The sequence below is a fragment of the Neomonachus schauinslandi genome, chromosome 2, assembly GCF_002201575.2.
Source record: "Neomonachus schauinslandi chromosome 2, ASM220157v2, whole genome shotgun sequence".
Lineage (NCBI taxonomy): Eukaryota > Metazoa > Chordata > Mammalia > Carnivora > Phocidae > Neomonachus > Neomonachus schauinslandi.
In genome coordinates this window covers 168,136,739-168,156,574 of record NC_058404.1, presented here as the reverse complement: position 1 = coordinate 168,156,574, position 19,836 = coordinate 168,136,739, and the positions used below count along the sequence as shown (strand labels likewise).

Genomic DNA, 19,836 nt, shown 5'->3' with positions numbered 1-19,836 from the left:
GAGGGAGAAGCGGGCTTCCTGCAGAGAAGGGAGCCTGATGCGGGGCTCGATCCCAGGACCCTGGGATCATGACCTGAGCCAAAGGCAGACGCTTAACGACTGAGCCACCCAGGCGCCCCTGATCTGTTTGCTTTTAAGAGTCTGGCCTGGAAGCTGTACGCATCACTTCTGCTCACATCTCACTGGAAAGGTCTCAGTCCCATGGCTACATCTAACTACCCAGGAGGCTGGAGAAAACAGTCTTTCTCTATAAGCTGTGCATAAATAAATTTCAAAGGATTCTCTGACTAAAAAGGGAATGGATAGTGACAGTGGAGTGGGGGTAATTAATATTCTCTCCTCACCAATAATAGAAGGAGGATAGTTCCACAATAAGGAGGTCACTGCAGTTGATTTAAAAAAGAAAACAGTTGACAGTGAGGCTTTCAAAATAGATCTTTGGAATTAGGCTCAGTGGAAAATCCATTACTTCTACTAGTCTGCTGAAAACAACAAAAATAAACAAATATGATTCTCATTACTAAGGCTCTATGTGTGCCTGCCTAGTACTATGTTAAGCACGTCACATGCTTTATCTCATTTATTTCTTACAACTCTACCCGATAGTGATATTTTTCTCTTCATTTTATAGCTGAGAAAACTGAGGTTTTGAGGGCTTAAGTCCTTGCCCAAGCTGCACACCCAAATAAGTAGCAGGGACAGGATTTAATATGTGGCCAAACGCACAGTTTTAACTCCAGCCGTTCAGCCTTTCCAACATACCTTGTTACCCACTCGATTCACTTCCTTTCACCCTAGGCTTACAGAAAGATTCTCATATTCTTATCCTCTTGTTCTGAAGACACATAATAAATGGACTCAAACAGCGACTGACTCCATTAGAATGAAAGGAATCATGTGATTCATGGCTGGTGGGCTGGTTACTTTCTGTTTTCCCTTCCAGATCCATTCTTTCCCCTTCACTGGCCTGTTCTGAGCCAAAGAAAGGTAAACTTGACAGACGCAGAATCGTTTGCCTTCTGACTTCAGAGGGAGGCTAAGGGGGAAATCTGAGTGAGGCTGGATAGAGAGGCTATTTATGTTCTCTGCTCCCTTCAAGCTTAGGTGCAATTCGGGCAGTTGCTGAGTTCCTCTCAGCCCCCTTCCCATGGCTACCTCTTTTGTTAGGCTCTGTCATATAATACCTTCCTCAAGATTGCTAGACTTAGGAGTAGTTACAACTTCATTGTTGCCCACCCCCGGTGTTTCACCAAGTGAAGTGTTTGCTTAATGTCGTCCACACTTCTGTAGATTCTCCTTTCATTAGATGCTCCTCAATTAAACTCTGGGCATCCAAGTTTAAAGCTGCATTGGGTTATTCTCGTGAGTTTAAAAAGAACGATTATGAGACAACTCATGACTCTTTAGCATTATAGTACCTTATAAAAATGGGACATCTGTTTCATTTCATGACCCTGAACTTCAGAACACTGCAGAAAAGTCTTTCTAGGTAGCAACTAGGTAGGGATGATAATTTCACTAAGCTCATAATAAGAAAGATAGAGTAATTTTTATTGAATGCATAAGCTTCAATGATGATTCTTCAGTCACCTGTCCATGTCTAAACATCCTTGGATCCCATCTGGGATTTAGGCCTATTTAAGTAGGAGCTCCCTCCTATTAATGAAATTATAATTGACATTTTGATCAACTAATTATATCTCTCAATTCCCCTCACCATGTGGATCTTCCTCATATATTTTTCCTGCTGAGCGATTAAATATCCATGTTATCCAAGAAAAATAATCAACTTGGTTTTTTTCAGTAATATTTTTCACTAACTGTCCTTAGTTTCTGACTTTCCAGAGAGCCCTAGCTGAAAGCTAGTTAAATCTCTCATAATGAAGAATACATTAGCAATTCTACAACTTAGCTAGAGAGTCTTCAAATTTCATATCACATTTTCTTTTCTTTTTTTCAATTTAAATTCAATTAGCCAACATATAGTACATCATTAGTTGCAGAGGTAATGTTCAGCAATTCATCAGTTATGTATAACACCCAGTGCTCATCACATCACATGCACCTTTTTTAATAAGCCACTTTCATCCCAGTTTGTCTGACACTCCACCTCCTTTTTTTTTTTTTATTGTGTTCTCTTTACTTTTGGTGGCATCATCCAAAAGCAATGTCATACTCCTGTTATCTCCACTTTTCTTTTATTATTTATTGACTCTAGATAGGAAATGTTTGCAGATCAAATTTTGTGCACTCAGAATTAATCCTAAATTACAAATTTTCTCAAAGAGTTCAATAATAATAATAATAGTAAACTACCATTTATTGAATTCCTATTATGTGTCATACAGTGTCCTAGACTTACATATTATCTTGTGTATTCTTTTCTTTCTTTTTTTTTTTAAAGATTTATTTATTTATTTGAGAGAGCGAGAATGAGAGAGAGTACATGAGAGGGGGGAAGGTCAGAGGGAGAAGCAGGCTCCTCGCTGAGCAGGGAGCCCGATGTGGGACTTGATCCCGGGACTCCAGGATCATGACCTGAGCCGAAGGCAGTTGCTTTAACCAACTAAGCCACCCAGGCGCCCTCTTGTGTATTCTTTACAACAACACTATAAACATAATTATAGCCAATTTACAAATGAAACTGAATCTTAAAGAGTTTACCTTATTTGTCTAAGTTTAATTAATTTGTAAGTGGGGGCACCAGGATTGAATCTGGAGTCTTAGTCAGAAAACCTTTGGTTGTAAAAATGTACAAGTGGGACTACATCAAAACAAAAAGCTTCTGCACAGCAAAGGAAACCATCACCAAATGAAAAGGCAACCTACCAAATGAGAGAAAATATTTGCAAATCATATATCTGATAAAGGATTAATACCCAAAAATATAAAGAACACGTACAACTAGATAGCAAAAAGATAAGCAATCCAATTAAAAAATGGGCAGATGATCTTTTTTCCAAAGAAGACATATAGATGTTTAACAGGCCCATGAAAAGATGCTCAACATTACTAATTATCAGGAAAATGCAAATATAAACCACAGTGAGATATCACTTCACACCTGTTAGAATGGCTATAATCAAAAAGACGAGAAAAAACAAGTGTTAGTGAGGATGTAGATACAAGGGAACCCTTGTGCACTGTTGGAGGGAAAGTCAATTGGCTCAGCTACAGTAGAAGATACAATGGAGGTTTCTCACAAAATTACAACTAGAACTACCATACGATCCAGCAATTTCACTTCTGGGTATTTATCTAAAGAAAACAAAAGCACTAACTCAAAAAGGTATATGCACCCCCATGTTCACTGCAGCAATGTTTTCAATAGCCAAGACATGGAAACAACCTCAGTGTTCATCAGTGGATGAATGCATAAAGAAATTGTGATATGCATATGTATTATATATATATAATTCAGCCATAAGAAAGATTGAAATCCTGTCATTTTTGACAACATGGATGGAGTTGAGGGCATCATGCTAGTAAGTGAAGGAAGTCAGACAGACAAAGGCAAATACTGTATGACCTTACTTATTTGTGGAATCTAAAGAAAAAAAAAAAAAAACCAACAAATTCGTAGGTACAAAGAACAGATTGGTGGTTTCCCAAAGGTGGGCGTGGGACAGGGAGGCAAAATAGGGGAAAGGGGCCAACAGGTACAAACTTCCAGTTATAAAATAAATAAATACTGGGGATGTCATGTGCAGCATGGTAACTATAGCCTACAATACTGCATTGTGTATGTGAAAGCTTCTAAGAGTAGATCTTAAAAGTTCTCATTGCTGGAAAAAAAATGCATAACTATGTGCTGTTATGGACATTAATCAGACTTATTGTGGTGTTCATGTTGCAACATATACAAATATTGAATCATTATGTTGTATACCTTAAACTAGTAAAATGTAATATATCAATTATATCTGAATTAAAAAAAAACTTTGGTGAACTTAATCACTGCATTCTAAAAATCAGTTTATGCAGAGAATTTTGTGACACAGTAGGTAATAGTCTTAAGTCTATTAAATAAAACAATCTTCTGGCTTCTAGCTCAGCCCCTAATACTATCTTTTTTTTTTTTTAACCTAGTGACTTGATGTCACTTTTATATGATTTTATATTAATTTTAGAGGAATAAGGACAAATAAATAAAGGAACAAGAGAGATGGCCTTCTGCATAGAAAAGAGAATAATATATCCCCATGATCATCTACTTGGGTGATATGGCTCTATTATAAAAAGATCAAGATTGGCCTCCATGAGAAATTGTTCTTTATAGCTACACTGAAAATAAGTGGCTGGGCATTAATTACCCAAAACCTAAATCACTGTCTTTGGCAGGCATTTTTTAAAACCCCAAAGTCAGTATTATATAATTACACAAAACAAGTCAACTAGTTTATAGTCAATTTTGCATTTTATTCTTCCTGCCAGGGACACAGGAAAACCGTGCTCTTTAGAATGAGATTCTCTATGGAGGTTTTACTGTGTTTTTTAAGACACTGGAGGGATATCGCTACACCTGCTTTGAACATTTTCCAGGCCTAAGTGTTTGGTGTAGAACTCCAGGGTCTCAATGGAGTTTGTTCATGTACTGGAGATGATCCAGAGTTGATTCCTAAAGTAAATTCTGCCTTTGTCAGCAGGGCTCAGGTGGCCTGTCTCCAGGGTTGATGTAACCTCCTGTTCTGGTGGGCATGGCAGCCCCAGAAACAAACATTTATTGAGCCCATCCTTTGGCAGTCACCGTGCTAGGTACTGGTTGAGCTCCTTGAATGCCAACCCTGCCATCTGCTCTCCTGATTACACAGCAGAAAAATCCTTTAGCAACTGACACTAGAGAGTCCTAGCCTCCTCGTCTTCATCAGAGTGTGGCCTGCAGTGGTTTTCTCTTCACTTCCCATCAAGTGTCCTGCTGAAAGAAGTGATGGTTAGGAGAAAGCATTTACACCGTGTTCGTTCCTCTGACTCCTCTAGGTGTCTGGCATTCTATCATCAAATCGAATCAGCTTGCAGATTTACCTCCACCAAGGTGCATTTTGATTTATGCCTTTGCTTATCTGTCCTTTTTAAATCAGCCTTCATCATAAGAAACAGCCATTTGGAATTTAATGCTGTATTTACTACTATTTACTACAAAACGGCTGAAGACATTAATATGGCAAATACTTATTGAGTGTCTCTGGTGCACCACACAAAGCACTGGGTCTGTGAAGAAGTCGTAGCCCCTGTAATCACTGTTGGGCTCGCTGTGCAGTGGGGCATAATGTGGTCTGAGAGCCCAGAGGAAGGAATACTGATTTTTGTCTGGGAAAATCAAAGAAGCTTCATCAGTAAGGTAACATTTTGTTTGGGTTTGGAAGGACGTCGAGAAGTTTTCCAGGAGAGGGTGGGAAGGATAGAAGAAACTTTGGGCAAAGGTACAGATCATGGGCAATGGCACATTATCTCATGGAAGGACCTGGTATGTCCACGAGAAGGAGAGAGATTCAGAGTATCGGGAGTCCATGGTATTAAAGGACAGGGCTGGAAGGGCTGGTCCCACCAGATTGTGGAGGTTTTTGTCGACCATGCTGAGGAGTTTGGGTTTCATCCCAGTCACTAGAAGATACTCAGCAAGCAGTTTACTGATAAAATAGAAAAAAATATATGGCAGGGAGGTAGTTAAGCGAGAGGCAAAAGGAGCCTGCTTGAAGCCAGCAGGAAGGATGAAAACTTGAGTCAAGAGCTACTTCTGTGCTGGTATTTATTTGGAGACTATATTTTTATGGTTAATGAAAAAGCAGGGGTGTTATTTATTATAGTAGCCAGATTGTCTAAAGTATTATGGTAAGGCATTGCGTCGTTTGACGACCATGCTAAGAAAAACTTTGTCTCAACTGAGGAGCTGGCTTAGAATTAAATTTAAGGCTCAATCCTAGCTATCATTTTGAAATGTATTTAGGACATTTCTTATGTCCTGAATTTTTATTCAAATTTTATTTTATTATATCATTGTATGGATCTTGTATTGTGAGCAACTTTCTTAGTAAGATGAAGTGGTATGTGAATAAGTGTCAATAAAAATTAAAACAAAATAATATGTAATATATATGTATAACACACAATATGCTTATATGTATATATACATTAAAAGTTGTGTTTGGTTTTGGTTAATGAGAACATTTTTTTTTAGTTCTTCTGGACCTCTCAGAAATTTCAGGTCAATGGTTTCCAAACGTGGGTGTTCAATGTGGACTCGCAGAGCCTGGATATCAGCGTGGAGATCCATCAGCCTGGAGACAGCTAAAATCTATATGAGTGACTTTAAGTAATTCTTTAGAAAAAAGTACTTATGTGTTTGTATTTGTTTATTTTGGTTTTCAATGATGATGTTTGGAAACCCTTGACCTACAACTCTTCACAGAGATCTGGAAGAGTATGATGAATCTAAGCTGGCTTATACCAACTTTATGTTCTCCTCAGCTTATTGGTAAAATAGACTGCTCACACTGTGGCCTGGTATCTTCCCTATGTTTCTTCCAGGGCACCAATCCAAAATACTATGCAGAATCTGATAGGAAGTTTCATTGAACATAATTTTTCTCATTTTGGATCAAAGGAAATGGTGACCATAAAAAGTTGTGTACATATGATATTTGGTAGTCTTATTTCCCTAATTAATTTCCTTCCTTTCATTCTATCTATGTGCTCAGTTACCTACTCGTTTTCATAAAGATAACAGCTTAATCATTACTTCACAGAGTTTTCCCTAATCTTGTTGATTAGGTTAATTACACCTTACTATATATACTTTTACAACATCTTGTACCAACATCTCTTTTGTGGTATTTATGACAGTGATAAATTTACATTTATTTGTGTGATCTTTTGTTTAACATCTGTCTCCTCCAAAAGATTTTACCTCCCTCAGTACAGGGAGCCTCTTTGTTTGTTTGTTTATTGTTTATATCTCTAACACTTAGCACAGTGCCTAACCCATCATGGAGGCTCCAAACTGTGTTGAATGTGGAAATAGGTGAATGAACATAAGTATGAATGAGTATGGTGGCACGTTTTTGCACATTCATGGATCAAAAATGATGGGTAAGTGTCTGGCAGTCCTAATCAGCAAGGGGCTGATAACTTTTCTCAACTTGTTCTTGTTCCTTGAAGGTGTGAGTCTCTTTTTGGTGATTTATATGAGGAACGATTATGTAGAGTGTCTTATCTTCATCTGAGAAGCTTGTTACATGTAAAATAAAGTGGTTTGTTCGCATGTCACAGCTCACTGCTCAGAATTTTAAGGTGGGAAGAATTTGAGAATAGAGCTAATTTCATGTATTGAAGTTGATAATGAAGTAAGTCTTTTCCTGGAATATGCAGTGTATTTGAAATAACCAAATAAGGCATGACACTGACTTAAGAAAGAAACTGGGATGTTCCTTAGCTTCTCTGGCACATTCAAATGAATTGTTTAGAGTCCTTGCAGTGAAAGCTTGCACTCACTTGACTTTCTTGGGCACCTTGTCAACAGGGAATCCTAATCATACACGGTCATGTTCCGCAGACTAGGATTTATCTGTAGCATTTTTTTCACTAATAAATTGTATCAATGAGCAGACAGCATGCATGGCATCATGGAAAGAGTGCAGGTTTTAGAGGCAGTGTGACCTGAATTCAAGATCTGGCTAGGCTTTGTGTTGATGAACTAAAAGGTGCGGGGCATGTTCCTTATTTTCTTCAAACTTTATTTTCTTTATTTAAAAAAATGAGATAATAACGCTTACTTTGCACTGATGATTAAGAGCCAGTGTCTATAAAGCACCCCACACATTCCTATTATCATTAATTTCAGGATTGTACTAATTTTCAGAAAAAAATTCTGAATCACTGAAAAATACATTAGAAATATTTCCATAGGTATCCTGGAAGTCTTGGAAAACTATGCCAAGGAAGAGAAAGATTAATTAAGTTCTACTTGCGTGGAACTGAATGGTAGACTTACATGCTTGCACTTAGGTTCGGCAAGGACAGGGTCAGGTGGAGGTTGGGGACGCGGGACCCAGTGGGGAGGCGGGGGACTTTGACTACTGTTTCTGCTCAGTAGTTGGCAAAAGAGCAGAGGGCTCATTCTGAGGAAATGATCTGAGGGCCGGCCAGGTGGACTTGTGGGTGGAGGCTATACTGAGTAGTAGCCGCTGAGAAAGCACCAAGTACTCAGCTCCCAGGTCTCTGGTACAGAGCAGAATTTTTCCCACCACCTATGCACCAGACCCCAGGTGTGTCTTGAAGAGCAGGTGACTATCATGCATTTAGGTATATTGCTTAATGTGAGCAAAGCCTGTGTTTCTATTGAAATGCAGAACCTGCTCTTGCACTATTGATGGTGCTGGAATTACTTGGCTGAGGCAGGGCAAATTGCATGTATTGATAGGTAATGAGAAGTCCTTTCCTGGCCTATTCATTGTATTTTAAACAACTGACTAAGGCTCATTGACAGCTGAGATAAGAAAAGTGCTGGGAAGCAGATGTGTGATAGCTTCTCTGGGATATTCATTTTGTTTGGGGTCATTATGGTGCATGTGCTTTCATTGAGGAAAAATGAGTCATATATTCTCCTCGCTGCTTTTGCTCATGGATGAGATTCCCCAGGAGCTTTTCCCATTTTAGCTTGTAGCTGACTCTTAAAAGAAATAGAATGCAGCAAAAGTAGAATATTACCAGTTATGGCTACGATTTAGAATTTCATGTTTTATTTGCTGCTTTTGTTACCTTGGTTCCCACTGTAGGTGTGTCTCTTTGTACTCCTGGCCAAGCCACCCCCAAGTAAAAGAATATAACCTGCCCTGTAGAGCTACATATATCCTTTGGAACCCTGCATCTTCATTCATAGTACTTTTTAATATATCAAGTTGACATTTCTGATGGTGATTAAGATGACATGAGTTTTATAAGATAAACTGAAATAAAATCCAGAACTAAAGGCTCCTCTACACCTGTTTGAAAATTGCCTACGCTGTCTTAGAAACCTCCCTTAAGCTTCAGAGTCCAGATCAAATGCCACTAACCTCAGAAAGCCTTCTCTGCCCTCAATAAGCAGATCCTTCCCACCCATATTAGGATTTCCTCGCTGTCCTTCTCTGCACCACCCACTTGACACTTTCCCTTTCCATTCTACATTGTGGCTTACTTTGTTGGGTGTTTGCATAAAAATCTATTGTAACCTTCTTAAGTACAAAGACCTTTTAAATTTTTTTAAGTGAGTCTTTGAGTTTTCCACCCTGCCCAGTGCGCAGAGGAATCCAAGAAGCATTTACTGTGTGATGCTATTTCTCCCCGTCTTGTTGATTAACCAAAAGTTGATTCAACACCTCTTCTGTGCCAGCAACTGTTATGGTCTCTGCCTTTGATCAGAAATAATTTCCTTCCTTCTGTACGCCTCTACTTTGGGAAATCGAGTAGGAGAATGTAAGAGGCTGGGCAGGAAAGGAGAACGCGGTAGTTGGAAGAAACACTGTGAGTTTGTTGGAAAGTGTGAACATTGCCCCTGTTCTCGGTTTCATGGTCAAGTTTGGGATTGGCTCAGGGTTGCATTCAGATTTCTCCTGCTCTGAATCATTTCTGGAGTTCCAAATGGCGCGATTCCTTCCATGTGGGGTGAGTTCCCTTCTTGTGTTCAAATTCCCATTCTGCTTGCTTTCTGCGTGGCCTTGGAATTATTGCTTAATCTCACCGAGGCTCACTTCGTGCTATTAATAGAGTCTACCACTTCTAATCAGATGATGTTGGCTGCCTGGCTCATAATGCGTGCTTAATTTGTGTCAGTGGTTATTAATTTCATTATTGCTATTAGCTGCTGCTATCTTTACATCCATGACTGTAAGAAGGGTCATGTCAGCACTGCTGGGAATAGGGTGGAGACAGCCCCGGCTGGGAATTTGCTCAATGGTCTCCTTTTCCAGATGGCAGAACTGAACAACTCCGAGGCGGGGTGCTGGAACCTTCCATATCTGGATGTAATCTGACAGTTGTGGGCTTCCCAGCTCTCACCTCCTGCTGGCAGTCTTCCTTCTGCTCCCACTAAGCCTTACTAAATGGGAGAATATGTGAAGGGAAAAAGAAATTTCCTCCCCTCTTTGGCCTCCTGGTTGTAAGTTTACTTAGATCTTAAGGGAAGAATGGTGTTCATATCTTGTGGGTTAAGCTCTCTCTTGGCTAGAACTTTGTTTCCTCCAATACTAACAAAATGGATTTTCTCCCCCCCAACCCTTTCTTGTTAATAGGGTGCTGAGAAAATTTTGTCAATGAATGAATCAGGAGAACTGCAAGACCTCTTAACGAAAATTGAGGTAATTGTGCTTTTAGCAACTTATTTTTAGTAATCAAAATGTTAAACACATTCTGATTGTAATTGAGTTTTCCTAATTGCATTTTTCTCCTCATGTTCTTACAAATATGGAACAGGATACGTGTGGTAGTTTTAATTTGATATCACCTGCCATTAGGTTTGCTCCAGCTGGAGTGACTTTGGTGTTAGCTTCTCCCAACCTCATACTATTAGGTGAGAATTCCAGTCAGCATTATTAGAGCCTAATTCTTTGTAATAGAGATGTTGATGAGGTGTTTCAGAATCAGGCAATTGTCTTGAAGCACATTTACAATTTTTCATTTAAATTATTTTTCCCATGGACCAGCTTATCATTTCTAAAGATTACAGAAAAATGGTTTATCCAAAAGTGCACACTTTAATTTTGTTCCAATCTTTATAATTATAGCATCAGAGCAGTGCTTGGTTCAAATATATAATGTATCAAATCAATATGGAACCAGGAAGCCCTCCGCTAAACTATTTTATCAGCCTGTTTCTCTCTATCAGTAGGAAAGTCATATGTTTTCTTGCCCAAACTGGGACACTTTGAGAGTGAAAAGGGTCTATTAGTAATTGTTCTGGGCCTGCACACATGAACCAGGACATTCCCAGGTGAATTGGGCAATATGGTCACCCAGTATCTATCTATATGCCACTACCAGCTCTTCTTGCTTTAGTTTCCTTTACTGACCTCATGTCTGATTCTCTACCATTTTTTGTACCTCACCTGAAAGAGAGAACTATTTGTGGCTTTTTCCTACTATTCCTTTGTGCAAGCTGTCTTGTCTGACTAGAATGCTCTTGGTCCAATTCCTCATTTCCTTCCACCATCTTCAAGACCAACATAGAGTATCCCTTCTTCCCCAAATCATTCCTGGTCTCTCTCACCTTGGAATTCCTATAACTCTCTTTTTGTTGGATGCTTATCAAATTTTTTTTGACTTTTGTATTATTTTTCTTTGGTTATTTGACTCATGTCCCAAATGAACTATGTATGCCTTGGTTTTAGGAGTCATGTCTTATTCATATTGTGATCTTTTCCAAAGGACAAATACAATGAGGGCAGGTACTCCATAGTTTGAAACTCCTCTCAGCTTGAAAATCTGTATGTATGGATTTATTTTTTCCTTTTGTCTCTATACTCGACTCCAACCTCTTGAAACCATTAATTTGGCATATCTTTTTATTTAAATGATTTAACTGGGTTAAAGTGTATTATTATTTTCTGTGTACATTTTTAATTTATGTAATGCAGTTATGTACTTTACCTAATTTTGTTGCAAATTATTTTCACTAGATGCTATGTTTTTAAGGACCATCTATGTTACTGTATGAACATTTAATCCATTTCTTCTAACTACTCCACGATGGAAATATTTTATATCTGTATTATCCAAAGTAGGAACCACAGGCTACATATGGCTACTGAGCACTTTATAACCACTACTATCATGAATAATATGGCTAGTGTGACTGAGAAACTGAAATTTTAATTTTATTTAATTTTACTTGATTTAAAATTAAATTTAAATAGCCACATGTGGCCAGTGGCTCCTGTTTTGGACAGTGCAGCTCCATGGTGACCACCCACTATTTTTTACCTACCTACTTTTCCACCAGTGGATACCCCGATGTCCTTCAACACCCTTCTCAAACAGTGCTGCCAGGAACAGCCTTGAACATGTTCCCTTATGGATTTCTCTGGGAGTAGAAATTGCTTAAGCATACACTTAATTTTCCAGGTAGATGGGTCTCTGAAATGGTTGCACCTTGCAGATATTCCCTCTTGTAGAGAAAGAAGTTTAGTGTGTTCCCACATTCTTTTATTTGTTTCTTTCTGCATTGTTTACTCTTTTATATTGTTCTCTAATGTATTGTTCTCTAATTTTTGCTAGGGTATAGGTGTAAATATATATTGCCCTTTTGTTCTAATTTACATTTTCCTGATTACCACTGAGTTTAGGTATCTCATTTATGCTTGTTAGATTTTAAATTTCTTGTGTGAATTGTGTATTCTTACACCTTACATCTTAAAAGTCTTGGAATTGTCTTTTTTTTCTTGGTTGGTTTTCAGAAGCCCCTTCTGTATTCTAAATAATTTTTTGTTTGTTTTAGTCATTGTCAATATTTCCTTTCCTTTTTTCAGTTTCTTTCATGATGTCCTTCATCCAATAGAAATCCTCTGATATAATCAAATTGATCATTCTTCCTCATAATGAAGTAAACTTTCATCTTAAGTTCACATAATTATCATCCTGTATTACTTTCTATTAACTTTATAACATTTCACATCTAGGTCTTAATTCATATGGAATGCACTTTCATTTTCTTTTCTTTTCTTTCTTTTTTTTTTTTTTTGTTAGTGAAGTGATAGAAATTTATTAAGTGAAGATACAGAAAAAGTTCTCAGGAGTGAGAAGGGTCCCAACAGGGTTGCCCTTCATTTTCTTACTTATGATGAGATAGTTTCCCCAAATCACCTATTAAATAATCTACTATTTTTTCATTGCTTTGTTGTGCCAATTTTATATCATAGTAAATCCCCATTTATACTTGGATCTTGGTTTGAGTTCTCTAGTCAGTTCCATAGTCTGTTCTTATTGTACCAATGTCATACTGTTTTCATTTCTGTGGTTTAACAGCATCTTTTAGAGTCATATAGGGTAAATCTCTCTCATTATTCTTTTTAAAGATTGATGATTGGCTTAGCTGTTCATGGACTTTTATTCTTTGAGCTGAGAGAGAAAGGTTATATTTATATAGCATGATGGTGTTAATCAAGTTGAATTAAGGGATTATAGACTCAAAGAATTTTGGAAAGAAGATTTTTTCCTCTTCATTAAGTCTGTCTCCATTCTACAGATGACAAAAATAAGGTGCAAATATTTAAGACTATTCGTGATGTTGAAAAGAATTGTATGGTATTGGCTTCGGCTGTTGTAGTTGCTGTAAGGTGCTATAACTCTATTGGGCTGCTTTTCCCATATAACAAAACTGGTAGAGAAATTGCAGCTGTCCAAGAAAGCCCTAAACTCTGCTGAGAAGGAGGCTTAAGGCTCACTAACCTAGGTAATGATACTGACCTTCAGGAGAGGCAACTGGAAGAGCCAAGAAAAGTGGATAAGGGATGCAAGATTCAGGTCTAAAACCATCCCATTCTTCAAGTTGACTTTTGGCAGCAGAGTAGGAGTTAAATATTCATGAGGTTGGAAACATTGGAGACTTAACTAGGTAGCAAGTAATATTCTTGATGTTTTACATGTATTGAGTCATTGAAACCTCACAATAATTCAGCAGGTTGGGTTCTGTTATTATCCTCATTTTACTGATAAGGAAATGGAGGCACAGAGGATTAGATCACTTGCTGAAGATCTTACACATAGTGTTTGATTCACGCTTCTAATCACCTTGACTCCAAAGCCCATGGTCTTAAGCATGAATCTATGCTGCCATGACTCTCAAATTAAGTGGCATGTAGTTGTCTGGGAAATCTGACCATATGTGGCAAGACCTAAGGCTCAAGTAGACAGAGCATTAGGTCCAGGGAACATGCTAGATTTTAACACTAGGCTCTTGGAAACTAGGGGTGGGGCATCCTGTAAGATAAGTAGATTGGTTATAACTTTCAAGAGAACCCAGACAGATCTTGCGAGGTTCTAGTTTGCTGTTACTTGGTGCTACATGGTAGACAATGACTGTCCTGGTCCTCATAATTCGGGTCCTAGTTTTCAGTATTTTATGTAGGATAATGCTTGGGTGAGAAGGATGAAATGAAAAGACCATTTGAGTAAAATTTATTTATATATTTATGAATTCCTTTATATGAATAAACAAGCTGGAGATTAGAAGCAAAGAAGTGTTTAAGGCTCTCCCTAAACAATAACCATGATGGATAGCTGATCCTGCTGGAGTCCACACAGAGAAAGCCAGGGGAGCCTTGAGATGTATTAACAAACACCTGATTATGGCAGATACTGAATTAAAGATTGCAGATGGTAGAGACGCTCCACGTAAGCTTTAGCCTCGCTATTTTTTTTAAAGATATGAACAAACATTCTTGTCATTCTAATGAGATTGCCAACATAGTGTCCATTTCCTGTACTTTTTTCTTGTAAAATCTGACTCTCCCCTGAGGGCTGGTGACTACTTATTTATTGTTCATGAAGAACAGAAGTAAGATTTTCAGCTACACATGGAGGATGCTATGGGTATTTTTACAGGGCATTGGAGCTGTCAGAAACTGTCCTAACCCTCCCTGGAGAAGCAGAGTTCTGGATGATCGCCCCTTGCCCCTCCTGCTGGGGGTGGCCATGGCGTATTCATAGACCACAGCAGGAGAGCACCACCCACTCACCTGGGAAATCAGGCCATGTACCCTGTCTGCCTCTCTCTGAAATCTGAACATCTTTTTAAGTAGGTCTGTGGCAATCCATCACCCTGGGTTCAAGAATCGGACTCATATATTAAGACTTACACATTTAGGATAGTAAGCTACAAATTTCCTCTGTGTCTGCATTTTGTTCAGTGGCTTCTTTCTCAAGTCTGCAAATGGAGGGTGCTGGACACTCTGATTATCAGGAAAGATTGTGTCTATTAGCAGCTTGATCAGACAGAGGTGTTTAGCAGGCACTTAACAAGCATTTGCTGAATTAAATTGTTGACTATAGTTTAAAACAAAATACACAGACAGAGGTAAATTGTCCAGAGATGATTATATGCCAAGTGTGCACTCTTAGACAGTTTGTTATGTGGATAAATTTGCTCCATAGACAATTTGGATGATGAGGTTTATGGTTACAGAAACTCAGATAAGTTAATTCCTCTTTGCTGGAATACGTAAGAGTCTTTTAAGCTCTACTAGAATAGGAGTGGGCAATCTGAGATTAAAAATAATAAATATATTCATTTCCTAATCTCGAGGAAGACACTGAAAGCCTTTGATGTTTCTATATTAGATAAGGGGAAAATCTCTTTATATTTCTGAATTTGAGTTTGTGCTACAAAGGAAATCTATTTGATAGCCATTCATGAGTTCTCCCCTTTTATCCTTGTCCCCTTGGTCCTTTGTTAGAGACTCTGGAGTTCTGTGTTTCAATTCAGATGATTGCAGTATGGAGTAGACTTATGCAAAGACCTAAGGGTAGGGCTGAGAGCTACTACGAAGTGAACAGGAAAGTGTCTGGCTCACTGCTTTATCCCCAGTGCCTTGTACAGTGTCTGGCAAGTAGACACTCAATATCTGTGGAATGGATGAATACATGAAAGTGTCTCACCTGCTGAGTATCTATTTGTTTAAAGTCTCTCACCAAGTATATGTGAACAGAAATAGGTAAAAGGAGAGGATGACTTCTCCTTCCTTTTTTCTTGAATTCCACCCCAAAGAGACATGCCTCTACCCAAACCCCCATTCCAAAGAATGGCCATTCTGTAGACTCAGTCTTCTGTGTGTTAGTCTCACCCAGGTCTGCATAATTTCTTGCTTTGCTGGGCTACAGGGCATGGAAGAACTGATTGCTTCACATTCAATGTTTCTGCAGTAAATCTCTTCATTGAAAGAGAAAGTCTGTTTTGTTGCTATGAATAATAACTATTGTTAACTTCGGTTATTCCTTCTTCCTCCTTCCTAGAACATTGTTTAGGGGACTTTTCTAGCTGTTTCAACATCTGTCCTGAGGGCGGAACCATCTATTTAGCTGCATCTAATACATCGAATCCAAGCCAGTTTTTTCTCTTTGTTGAAACTCTTTTAAGTTGGAACCAGAGTCTGACGAAAGTATAACATTATAACAAAAGTGCTCTCTGAAGGAGACAGCTAGAAACGACTGAATTATTTATTTTTATTAGAAGAACAAATGGAGTAGATTGTGCTGGATGACTTAATAGGAATGAGATTCCTGGAGGCTAATAGAGCAGTGGGAGCTCCAGACCTGCTCACCGCCCCCCCCACTTCTGTTTCAGTCACAGCACTTATCATGTTACCTCTTTTAGGTTTGGGGATCCCATGTAATATGTTATTGGAGACGAGCATGGATGTAAATAAAGTTAAAAACTACTATTAAAGAGGAATGACCATGGGATTTGCTCTTTTTTTGTTGTTTTTATTTAAATTCCAGTTAGTTAGCATACAGTGTAATATTAGTTTCAGGCATACAATATAGTGATTCAACACGTCCATGCAACACCTGATGCTCATCACAACAAGTGCACTCCTTCATCCCCATCACGTATTTAAACCATCGCCCCCCCCCCCTCTGATAACTGTGTTTGTTCTGTATAGTTACGAGTCTCTTTCTTGGTTTGCCTCTCTCTCTCTTTTTTTCCCCCAATGATCATTTGTTTTGTTTCTTAAATTCCACATATGAGTGAAATCATACTGTTTTTGTCTTTCTCTGACTTATTTCACTTAGCATAATATTCTCTAGCTCCATCCATGTCCTTGCAAATGGCAAGATTTCATTCTTTTAGATGGCTGAGTAATATTCCATTGCATATATCTGCCCCATCTTCTTTATCCATTCAAGTATCAAGGGACACTTGGGCTGTTTCCGTAGTTTGACAATATTTGGGACATACCTATACAAAAATTTATTTGTAGTCTATCTGAAATTCAAATTAACTGGGCATGTCATATTTTTAATTGCATAATTTGATAACCCTATTCGACTTGGAACCCAGACCTAGTTATAATCTAGCACTAATGGGTGAAGTCCTGGACTCAGGGGTCCTGCAGGTCCTTTCTCTAGGACCTAGGCCAGCCCAACATCTGTTCTGACAAGTCAGGGCTCTTGCTGTGCAAGTCATTATATATATATATATATTTTAATCTTTTTTTTTTAAAGATTTTATTTATTTAAGAGAGAGAGAATGAGAGAGAGCACATGAGAGGGGGGAGAGTCAGAGGGAGAAGCAGACTCCCTGCCGAGCAGGGAGCCCCATGCAGGACTTGATCCCGGGACTCCAGGATCATGACCTGAGCCGAAGGCAGTCGCTTAACCAACTGAGCCACCCAGGCACCCCCAAGTCATTATATATTTTTGATATAAACTTCTAGCATAGCTCTAGTGAATGTCAAGGGCCTATCTTTATCATATTTTTCTAAAATTTGACAAGAACACCATTATTTACTAATTCTCCTATAATTTGCTTTTAAACTCCCTTCATTTCCTATCCTGAGAGCTACTAAAAGTAGCTCCTTTTCCTATGAAGGAATTTCTTCATTTCCTAAAGAAGGGGCTTTTCTAAAGACTTTTTAATATTATGTAAGATTATAAATTCACTATACCATGTTTTGGTCAATTCTTGCACAAAGGAATGACAAAAACCCACCTACACAGTAACTAGATTGCTGTACATGCTCAATCTAACTTTTTGTGACAGTTTTGAATGTATAATCTCGATAAAGTTCCTTGTTTGTTTCATTCAGCTTGCCAGTCACTACTTTCCATCAAAGTGCCGCTAAAAATGAGATATTATATGTATTTTGCCATCTTGCTATAATAGCTAAGTCAAACTGTAATTTCAAGTGAACTTTGCTATATAGAGAAAATGTGTATCTGAAAAGGAGTCTGGGAACATACAAATTTTCAGGCAATCATGCCCTTAATGTTTGTTCCCCAAAGTGCATTCCTTAAGGTACTAATTGTGAGAGAATTATAGTTGTTTCCTGGGAAAAGGGTTATCATAGCTGTATGTCCTGGGAAAATGGTGGGTTAAAACTAATTAATCAGGTTCCTTTTCATTTGGGTGCTTTGGAGACTTTACTATGTGCAGTTGTGAGTCTCTAGAGAACAGCCATACATATGTGTATGTAAAATATGTTTGTCTGAGTGTGTTTCTGTGGGTATGTATAGATTCATATTTCCCAATCTTATTTTAACAATTATTCTCTTCACAAAGCCAAGCTTTCAAAGATTGCTGCAGACTCCTATTTTGCAAGTCAGAAGCTTGGTCTTAATTCACTTTTCTTTCTGTATTCATTCTGTAATGACTCCGTCCTAATCTCTCCACAGCTGATGGATACCACTGGTGGACTCCAGCAAAGGATATGTGCTCAAAGAAGCAAATAGAAATGTGTGTGAATAATTTTCAAAATATTATCCTCAACATACCGCATAGTTATTTTTATTCTAGTAGGAGGGTATTCTATCTTTACTTGAGGTAGAACGGCGGATAGCCATTGTGGGAAGTTTTATGGGCTTAGATAAATGTCTTAAGATTTCAATGCCTATTTCCTTAAGTATAAAATGAGGGTAAAGATGCCTGAATTATCTGTTTTGCAGTAGAAGGTGTCTGTATGTGTAAAGGATGGGGTAAGGAAAGATTCTACACAATAAGGCATTTGAGAGTGCTTTTAAAAAAACAAAGCATTATTCAAGTGTGCAATACAACAACAAATCTTCAGTTGGTAGTGCCTTCTCCATTCTTCAGCTTTTAGTTTTCTGATTTTCCAGAGTCACTATTAGTGATACTCTTCTATAAACAAAGATATAAAACTGTTAAGAGATACTAAAGGGAAAGCTACAGTACTTTCCCCTAATGCGAAGAACCATTTCCTGCATTGCTTGGTTTGTAAATATGTGTTTTCATATGATAGATTTCCTGGGATATGGACCCTTTGACCTAAAATGTACCAGCCTTCACAAACCAAGGTTGTGCTATAGACGGCCGTCAATGGGATAATAAGGGAAACTTCAGCGAGCTTTCCCCCTGGGTCTTATGTGCATAAATGGTCGGTGATTTCAAGTCCACAGCCATATTATGCCAGTATTATTTTACGACCATCCACAATACAGAATGACAGGAAGGCTGATTGAGTTGTTCATGCTAACGCATTTTCTGTCCTCTCCTGTCCCTCTACAGAGAGTGCAGCATCCACATGAGTGTCCCTCCTGTGGAGGCTTTGGCTTTCTTCCGTGCTCCGTCTGCCACGGGAGCAAGATGTCAGTGTTTCGAAACTGCTTTACAGACTCGTTCAAAGCTTTGAAGTGTACGGCCTGCAACGAGAATGGTCTTCAGCGCTGTAAGAGCTGTGCTGGTTAGGTGGACCTCCCACCCGGGGAGCACCTCGTTTTATTTACCAAAGTCAGTTGTATGGTTTATACTTTTTTTTTTTTTTAAAGGTCATGTTTATGGACTAATCAGTAAACCTTGTTTATTGTAATTGCCTTTGTTTTGAATTTTTGCTGTGGCCGTTTTCATTGATTTATTAAATAAATGTTTGTTTCACAACGATGTGCCATGCCCTGTGCTAGACCCTGGTTCCTACTTGAAATTAATGGAGTGCCCAGGAGCATTCCAGGATATCCAAACTCTGATTTGTTAAATGTGTTTGGTTTCCTGAAGAGAAGACAAAATATGTCTAATGGTGCCTATTGCAGTGTCACCCTCTTGTCTAGAATGAGTTAATCCAACTCCCGAGATGCATAACGCATTTCTGTGTATCTCTGCTACAGAGAGAAAGAGAGCTCTGGATAGTGGAAAAGAAT

At 38.4% G+C, this 19,836-nt stretch overlaps 1 protein-coding gene across 1 annotated transcript in view; it reads left to right on the top strand.

Annotated features, from left to right (window-relative positions):
- GRXCR1 (glutaredoxin and cysteine rich domain containing 1) overlaps window positions 1-19,390 on the top strand; it is a 212,683-nt gene extending 193,293 nt beyond the window's left edge. Inside the window, exons 3-4 of the mRNA XM_021701661.1 lie at window positions 10,266-10,331; window positions 19,211-19,390. Coding sequence (XP_021557336.1) covers window positions 10,266-10,331; window positions 19,211-19,390 — 246 coding nt within the window. The remainder of the gene's footprint in view (window positions 1-10,265; window positions 10,332-19,210) is intronic.
- Window positions 19,391-19,836: the final 446 nt, after the last annotated feature.